General features: G+C 26.8%; 1 protein-coding gene across 7 annotated transcripts in view; it reads right to left on the reverse strand.

Moving 5' to 3' along the window:
• Nucleotides 1–9,268, reverse strand: part of LOC117175649 (cytosolic carboxypeptidase 4-like) — a 328,784-nt gene that overhangs the window by 15,968 nt on the left and 303,548 nt on the right. For all 7 annotated transcript variants that reach the window (XM_033365360.1, XM_033365361.1, XM_033365357.1 and 4 more), the window contains 2 exons: nt 5,128–5,252; nt 1,409–1,561 (listed from right to left, as the gene is read on the reverse strand). In XM_033365360.1, coding sequence (XP_033221251.1) covers nt 1,409–1,561; nt 5,128–5,252 — 278 coding nt within the window. The remainder of the gene's footprint in view (nt 1–1,408; nt 1,562–5,127; nt 5,253–9,268) is intronic.

Here is a 9,268-nt window from a genome sequence, read left to right on the forward strand (position 1 = left end):
AAAAAACGACCACATTTGGCGAGAAAAAAAATTCTCTTTCATCACGGCAACGCCCGAGTTCACACATGCTTCGTTTCAATGGCTAAAATTGAAGAACTAAAACTCGAATTGGTCGAACACCCACCTTATTCACCAGATTTAGCCCCCAGTGACTTTTTCTTATTTCCAAACTTGAAAAAATGGCTCGGTGGACCGAGATTTCCAGACAACGAAGACGTCATTGCCTCTGTAAGTGCTTATTTTGAGGAACTTCCGAAAACGCACTTTTCTGAAAGATTAAAAAAACTTGAAAAGCGATTGACCAAGTGTATAGAGCTCCAAGGAGATTACGTTGAAAAATAAAAAAAAATTTACCCAAAAAAAAATTGTTTTTATACTTCATTCTAAGGACTTATTGAACTACCCTCGTATTTTAAAAGAAAGTTTTAATTTTTTTTTTAGTTTTGGGAACATCTAAATATAACTTTTTAACGCCACTTTGTGTGGATTCAAATAAATTTGGGGGCGATACGAATAAATTTTATTGACGAAATTTGCACCATTCTGTTATACGTTGTCATGGTTGTTACAGAAGTCGGAAATCAAAATTGCAGGACATTTCCATGTTTTCCGGGTCCATTTTAGAAAAATTTCCTAATCAAATTTTGGAAAAATTATATTCGAATTTTAAGTCAGATCTATTTTAAATCATTGTACTGTTTGCAATAAAATTTTTCTAAAAAATTCTTGTCCATAGATAAAATTATTAATCAATGTAAATTTTGCAATACTTTTAAACTATTATTTTATTTAAAACAAACTTTTTGAATTTAGTACAAAAATTATTAACATTTAACAGTTCGAAATCCTAGGACTTTTTCAGGTTTTCCAAGTTTTCCTATTCTTTAGCATACCGGATAGTGAAAAAAAAATTATTTATAATTTTCATTTGTTTTATACAAAACATGTATAAAATCAATTAGAATTTATTATATTTCCCACTATGTATAATTTGTCTGTCTGAGAAATAAAATAATTAAACTTTGTAATGTGCTTTTAGTTGAAAGTAGACAAATAAGGGATGTTCTAACTGTAGATTCCGTCATCGATACACTTACCGACATCGAAACTATTCTACAGCAAAAGTGGTTCGTATCTGTGATGATATCCTCGAAGTGTTCCGTTAACATCACAAATGTGCAATATCATTTTTTGACGTTATTAGGACCCTTTGAGAACATTATTAGCACGGACACGAACCATTCAACCTGTGAAATGTTCTCGATGTCAGTAAAGGTGTCGGTAACGGAATCTATAATTAAAAATCCCCTTACTTATCTACTGTTGAGCCTAAAAACGGTTTAATGACAATAAAATTTTTGTAGATTTTTAAAATAATGTGTGAATTAGGAAAATTTTTAAATCGTACTTATCAATAGTCCAATCTTCCCCACCCTTCTTCATGATGGAAAGAGCTTGACAAAAATCTTGCCCGATATCTCGGAGATTTTTTGTATCCAGGTGAAATCCAGCTAAAGGGCCCTGGTCACAGCCACAAAAACTGCTTTCCATTGTATAACTCCTAAAGAAAAAATATATCATTTGTTCTGATGCTGATACCTTTGTTTTCAAAAAATAGAAATATAATTTTGTGTTAAATTAAATGTAGAGAAGGAAGAAAAATATTTGCTAAAAGAATTGAACGAACTAAATTCTTTAAATATTGCTAAAAAATTTAATATTAATTTTTAATTACAGGGTGGCCCAAAAACTTCATTTTTGAAATTAACTGTCTTCATTTCTCATGTCCTCTGTCCATAATTCTTTAAGACCCAAATTCTAATTTAGTAACATTTTGAATACGCATGTTTAGAATTTTTTATAAATAAAACAAAACAAAACAATTTTCAATAAAAATTTTTCATTTTTACTGCCTCACAGCCCTGGGCAGAAGCCCTTACAGTTTAGTTCGGGGGCCCGCCCCTCCTTCGTACTTTCTCTCAAAAGGGGAAATGAGAAGAGGGGAAGTAGGGAAATTTAGGGAGCATGAGGGGACGGGAAGTAGGGGAAAGGAGGACAAATTAGGGTATGGGTAGTAGGGGAAGTAAGGGGAATTTAGGGGAGGGCGTGTAGTATGAAAGAGAGCAAATTAGGAGAATGAGGGGAAATTCGGGATGTTGGTAAGGCGAATGAAATGAACGGAGGGGAAGTAGGGGAAAACAGTATAGAAGAAGTAGGGTAAGTAAGGAAATTAATGGGGAATTAGAAGAGAAGAAGCAGGTTTAGTGAGGGAATTAGGGAGAAATTTGAAGGAAAAGCGGGGCATTTAAGGGGCAATGACAAAAGGAGAAGTAGGGGTACCAAAGGGAACTGATATAAAGGACAGGTAGGGGAAATAAGAGAAATGAGAGGAGTCAATAAGGATAAGTGAGGTGAGGGAAAGTAGGAAGTAGAGGAACTAAAAAGAAGTAGGAAAAAAGATTAGAAGTAAGAGAGGGTATAGAGAGGGGATAGTGAGGGATATTAGAGTAGTGTGGGTGAGTAGAAGTGGGAAACTGATAGCTGGAGTAGGAAAGTAGTGGAAGGGAAGTTTTATCTGTGGTAGTAAGGAGAGGGAGTTAGTAGAGGAGAAAGAAGTTCGGGAAGGGAAGGGAAGTGAAGTGATGGGTAGAGTTAGGAGAGGGGAATTGGGAATTAGAAATTAGGAATTAAGAATTAGGATTTAGGTATCAAGGGTTTGAATGAATTAATGTTTTAATAGGCTAAAAAAGCTTTTTTTATAGACGCATCGCACCTACTTTAGATAATTTTTAATTTATTATTCTTATAGCTACCATAGCCTAAATTACTTTTTAAAAAGTGAAAATTTGATTTTTTTTAATCCAATAAGGTGACTTATGTGTTTCATTGAATTAAAAAATTAAAAATAATTCGATATAATTTATAGGAATTTCCGATGAATTTTAAGAAAGGATAAAAATTGTAACAATAAACTTAAAATGAGTTTAGGAAAATTCAGGGGAATTCAAAAGAATTTGATGGAATGCCTAAGACTTTGAAAAATTTCAAGTTCCTTTAAAATCCTTTGAAACTATTTCGAACTTTTTAAAGATTTTGAGAAGTCCTTGGATTATAAAATGTTTTAAAAATCGAAATAATTGTGTAGTTTTCAGGAAAAATCAAGTAAATTTAGTAGGATAAAAGGGAAATTAGAAGAATTCGGGTAAAATTCATAAAAAATCTAGGTGAATGAAAAAAATGAATGTGAATTTATAAAATGCAAGTGCATTGAAAATGATTCGAAAATAAATAAAAGAAAATCATTGAATTCAGTATTTTGAATCGAGATGAGAAAAATTCAAGAGAATTCAAAAGGGTTTTAATGAAATACCTAAAAATTTGAAGTGAGTTTCAAATACTTCATGTTGAATTAAACAGCAAGTTTTAAAAATATGTAACATTGAGTAGACTTGAGTTAATTTAGAAAAATTCAGGGGAATTAAAAAATCCAAGAGAATTCTAAATTTTAATATACCTTTAAATATTTCAAATTTTGTGGAATCACTTTAAATCATTGAAATATTTGAAATACCCTAAAATATTTCAAATCCTTTAAAATCTTTTAATCCATTGGATTTTTTTTTAATTCTTGAAAATTCTTTGAAATTTTGAGAAATAACCAAAAATATTTTCAATCCTTTTAAATGGATAATTAAATTTGGAATTTATTAAAGATCTCGGAAATTCTTGGATATTTTTGAATACACTTAAATCTTTCGAATTCTTTGAAATCACTGCAAATTAATAATATCTACTAAAAAATATAAAATCCTGGGAAATTGCATGAAATCTGAAACTTCCTGGAATCCTGGAAAATTAATCAAAATATATTTAGAGCTTAAGAATAGCTTGAAATATTTCAAAATCCTTCAGAATACTTTTAAATTATTCGAATTTATACAAAATTTCTTGAAATATTTTAAATTACAACATATTTCTACACTTTTGAAAATTTTTTAAATGCTTGAAAACTTTTTAAATCTCTTGAAAATGCTTAAAAATTATTTAAAATACCATAAAATATTACAAATAACTTGAAATACCACTGCATTACTCAAATCAATTAAAAATTTCTTGAAATATTTTAAAATACTTAAAAATACTTTAAATATTTTGAAACTCCATGAATCTTTTTGAAGCTCTTAAAACCTCCTCAGCATTTTTTTTAAATACTCTTAAAATTTTTTAATACTTTGAAATGATCCGTAATTCTTTGAAACTTTTTACAGATTTTAAAATTTCCCCGCAATTTTTGAAAAAGGATTTAGAATCATTAAAATACCCTAAGATAATTCAAATCTTTGAAGAGGTTTAAAAATTTTTGTAAAGTTCTTCAAAATTCATTCAAACTTTTCAAAATACCCAAAAAAATTAAATATTTTAATCCTTTCAAATCCTCGAAATATGTTAGAAATTTCTTGAAATCTTTAAGAATACCCTAATATTTTTTAAACCCCTAGATATCTTTTCGAATTTACGAAATCTCTTGAACTTTTTTACAGATCTTAAAAAGAAATTGGAATCTTTTAAAATACCAAAAATATTTTAAATCCTTTGAAATCTCGTTAAATTACTAAAATTATTTAAATATTTAAGGTATTATTTTTAAATCCTTTAGGATGCCAAAAACGTTTTAAAATTCTTTGAAATCTCATTAAATTACTGAAACTAATTGAAAATTTCTGGGAATTTTTTTAAATAGTCTAAAATATTTTAAAACCTTTAAAACCTTTTAAAATCCCTTGCAATTTTTAAATATAATCAAATTTCCTACAAATTTGTAAAGATTCTCTAAAATCCTTTGAAATCATTACAAATAATTGAAATCTATTAAAAATACCCTTAACTATTTTAAATCCTCTAAAATATTTTAATATACCTTCAAGTTTTTTAAAGCTCTTAAAAATTACTTGAAAATTTTTTTAAATACACTGAAATATTTGAAAAGAATTCAAGAAAATTAAAAAATAGTTATCAACTTGAATTCAATCATGATTAACTTATTGTTTAATGAAAGATTGAGTTAATTTATTAAAAATTTTGATATTATTTTGATTTTATAATACTTGTAAAAACTTTATTTATTACCTCGATACTCCTAATTGACGCCAAATAGCTACCCTGGCAGTTGATTCCTTATGTCGTTCCACTTTAAATGAGCAGAGGGGTAATGCGAAGGCAGGAGACGTTTTTTGCATCAAATATGGCAGCATCTAAATTAATTTGTATATCTTCGATAAAATATGTTGATAATTCACCTCCTCTTATAATAGCTTTTTTAATGCAATATTCGAAATCAATTAAAACCCTTTAATTTAGCTGTTTATAGGTGTTAGGCAAGGATCCATTATGTGGATCTCGGGAAGGTACGTGGGTTAGCGTTAGCAGATTATAAGGTTGTGACGGCAATCAATTAGTGTTATAATATAATTTCGCTCTTAAAATTATTTGTGTATATTATGGGAACTTTTTCTATATCACTTAAATAGACTTCACAGTCCAAAATGTTCTCCAAAAAAAGGGGAAATTGGGTGAATTTTTACTAAATTAGTGAAATAATACAGGAAGAAAATCCTTTCAAATAAAATTATTTTTGATACTATATGAAATTCAATATGGAACACTTTAATTTCTAAAATTCCAAGTTGAAATATATTACATTTTCAGCAAAAAAGTTGACTTGTGAGACCAAATTTTTATAAGAAAATCTTTTTTGATATCAAAAGTCAACTTTTTTGTTGAAAATGTAATAAATTTCAACTTGCAATTTTAGAAATTGAAGTTTTTCATATTGGATTTAATATGGTATCAAAAATAATGTTATTTAAAAGAATTTTCTTCCCCTATTACTCCAATATTTTCACGAAAAATAATTCTGATTCCCTCTTTTTGGAGAACATGTAGGGCTATGACGTCTCTTTAAGGGATTTAGAAAATTTTCCAATAATGTACACAAAGAATTTTAATTTCGAAATTATATTATACCATTAACTGTCATGACAAACCTAGGATCTGCGAAAACTAACCCACGTACCCTCGTTGTCTCGAGATCGACACCTTCTTCGTAGAAAAGGGCCATTTAAGAAAAAATTTAATTTTGAATCAAGAAATATAAACTGTCAACCAAATAGTTGAATTATTCGAAAAAATGATAAATTTTTTTTTAACAGTCGATCTTTCAAGCGGTTAAATTTTCAAGTCAAAAAAATAATTTTTTAGAAGACAGTTCAATCATTAACGCAAACAGATTATTTTTGACCAAGATCAATGAATTTAATATTTTTTGAACCAAAAAAAAAAAGAATAATTTTCTAACATGAAAGATGAGTTTTCAATCCAAAAACATTTTTGAGAAAATAGGTGAATTTTTAATCCAAAAAGATGAACTTTCAAATAAATGGTTGAATTTTTAAACAAAAAAGATTAAAATTTTACCAAAAACAAATACATTTTCAAATAAATATTTGAATTATTTACGACCAAGAGAGGTAACTTATTAACCAAAAGACGATTTTTTAACAAAATATTTAAAAACCGTAAGTTTCAACAAACAAACAAACATGAACTTTTAACATATTTAATTAAATAAAAAAATCAAAGAATTTTTATCAAAATATTTAAGTTCCCAGTTAAAAACATGAATTTTCAAATAAATATTTGAATATTCTACGAAAACAGTTTACTTTTTGACAAAAAAAATAATAACAACTTTCAACAAAGAAAAGATAAAGTTTTAACCAAGAAAGGTGAATTTTATTTCTTTTTATAAATACAATTTTAATCCAAAGCGATGACTGTCCAAAAAACAGTTTAATTTTTGTCCATAAAATATAACTTTTCAATCAAATAATTAAATTTTTAACAAAATGATTTAATTTTCAACGAAATAGTTGAATGTTAAAATAAAAAAATAATTCTTTTGCTAGACCTGTCGTCTTTTTTTGGTTAAAGATAAACTTCTTTTATTTGAAAAGTTTACTATTTGGGTTAAAATTAAATTTTTTAGTTAAAAATTAATTTCTTTGGTAAAGAGCCATCCTTTTTGGTTGAAAATTCAAGTGGTTTGTTGAAATTCATATTTTTTTATTAAAAAAATTAGTCCTTTCAGATTGAAAATTTTTCTTTTGAAGAAAAGTCATCTTTTAAATTGATATTTCATCTTTTATAGCTAAAAATTAATTGTTTTTCATTGAAAAGTATACTATAATCATTTCGGCCAAGAATTAATCTCTTTTGTTTTTCTTTAAGTAAATTCAAAGATTTTTTATTTAAAATTGACATTTTTCATATAGAAATATCAACCATCATATGTTTATTTGTTAATTGGGCTTTTTGTTTAAAAATTCATCTCTAATAATAAAAATGCAATCTTTTGGGTTAAAAATGCAACTTCTTGGTTGAAAATTCTTGTACTTTGTTAAAATTTTTGTTGTAGAAAAATTCATCTTCTTGGTTAAAAGTTCATCTTTTTGGTTTCAGATTAAACTATTTTGTGTAAAAAATCGTCTATTTTTGGTAGAAATCAACTAGTTAAAGGTTTCTTTTTTGTTTTATAAAAATTAATTTTCCAACTGAAAATTTATCTATTGCATTTTTAGTTGAAAAATTATCTTTTTTTTTAAAGTTAACTATTTGGATGAAAATTAATGTATTTTGGTAGAAAATTAATCTTCTTATTTGAATATTAAATCATTTAATTGAAAATTTATTTACTTTATTAAAAAGTTACGTTTTTTTGACAAAAATGAAACAATTTTGTTCAAAATTTGTCTACTGGATTGAAATTTTTTTATAAACTTCAACTTTCTTACCTGGAAGTTCAGTTTTATTTATTTATTTATTTTTTAAAAGGAACTTTTTCGTGGACAATTCATGTACTTGACTTGAAATTTCAATTACTTGGTTTAAAATGAACTTTTTTGTTAAAAATATATATTTTTATGGTGAAAACTCAATTATTTTGTTAAAAATACAATTGTTTAGTCGAAAATCTGTGTGTTCTCTGTTAAAATGTGTTATTTTTTATATAGAAAGTTAATCCTCTTGGCTGAAAATTATTATTATTTTGTTTCAGATAAAAATTAAACTATTCTGGTAGAAAATTCAAATATTTATTTGAAAATTAATGTATTTAGATGCAAATTCTCCTTGTTTGGGTAGAAAATCAATTTTTTTTTAAATACAACTTTTTAACTGAGGATTTAAATATTTTTATAGAAATTTGTTGATTATTTTTATTCAATTAAACTTGTTAAAAGTTCACATTCGTTTGTTGGAACTTACGTTTTTTAACTATTTGGTTGAAAAATCGTCTTGTAGTTAAAAAGTAATATTTCCTGTTCGTAAATAATTCAACTATTTAGTTGAAAATCTAGTTGTTTTGGGTGAAATTTTAATCTCTTTTGTTTAAAAATTTAACCATTTAGTTAAAAATTAATCTTTTTTGTTTAAATGGCCCTGTTCGACGAAGAAGATGTGGATTTCGAGACATTGAGGGTGCGTGGGTTAGTTAGTGGTATAATTTAATTTAGATTAAATTATTTAAATTCAATTTAAACCACTTATTTCAATTTATAGCATTTCAAGTTAAAATACATTTAATTTTCAACAAAAAAGTTGACTTTTGACACCAGAAAGATTTTCTTACAAAAATTTCGTTTCAAAAGTCGTCTTTTTTGTTGAAAATGTAACATATTTCATCTTGGAGTGTTAGAAATTGAAGTGTTTCATATTGAATTTAATATGCTATTGAAGAAATTCTTCCGGCCACAAAATATATGCAGCCTGGATAAAACTCATAAGGTATTTTCCTCATGATAGTACCATTAAAAAAAAAATGGTAAAAAATATAAGTGTGCCTAATTTTAAATGGATTCGATAGGGAATTTTTTTTAAAGGGATCTTTTTTTAAATTACAATAGAAACTTTTATAGTGGTTGTTAAAATTTTCCGTTGGATTCTTGGTTTTATTTTCAGGAATTCTATACGATGACATAATAAATTCAAAGTTTAATAAAGCTTTTTTTCGTTCATTTGATTACACAGGCCGACAAAATTTGACAAAGGTCCGGAACCAGAGACCAGACCTAGTATACCCGAAGGTTTTTGCTGCGCTGATTCCGAATCTGACCTCAGAAAAATTCCATCACCCACAGTTTTCGAGATATTGTAACCTAAAAGTGCAAAAAACACCGTTTTTTGCTATATTTGAGGTTACATAGCATCTTGA

The sequence above is a fragment of the Belonocnema kinseyi genome, chromosome 6 (genome assembly GCF_010883055.1).
Source record: "Belonocnema kinseyi isolate 2016_QV_RU_SX_M_011 chromosome 6, B_treatae_v1, whole genome shotgun sequence".
Classification (NCBI taxonomy): Eukaryota; Metazoa; Arthropoda; class Insecta; order Hymenoptera; family Cynipidae; genus Belonocnema; species Belonocnema kinseyi.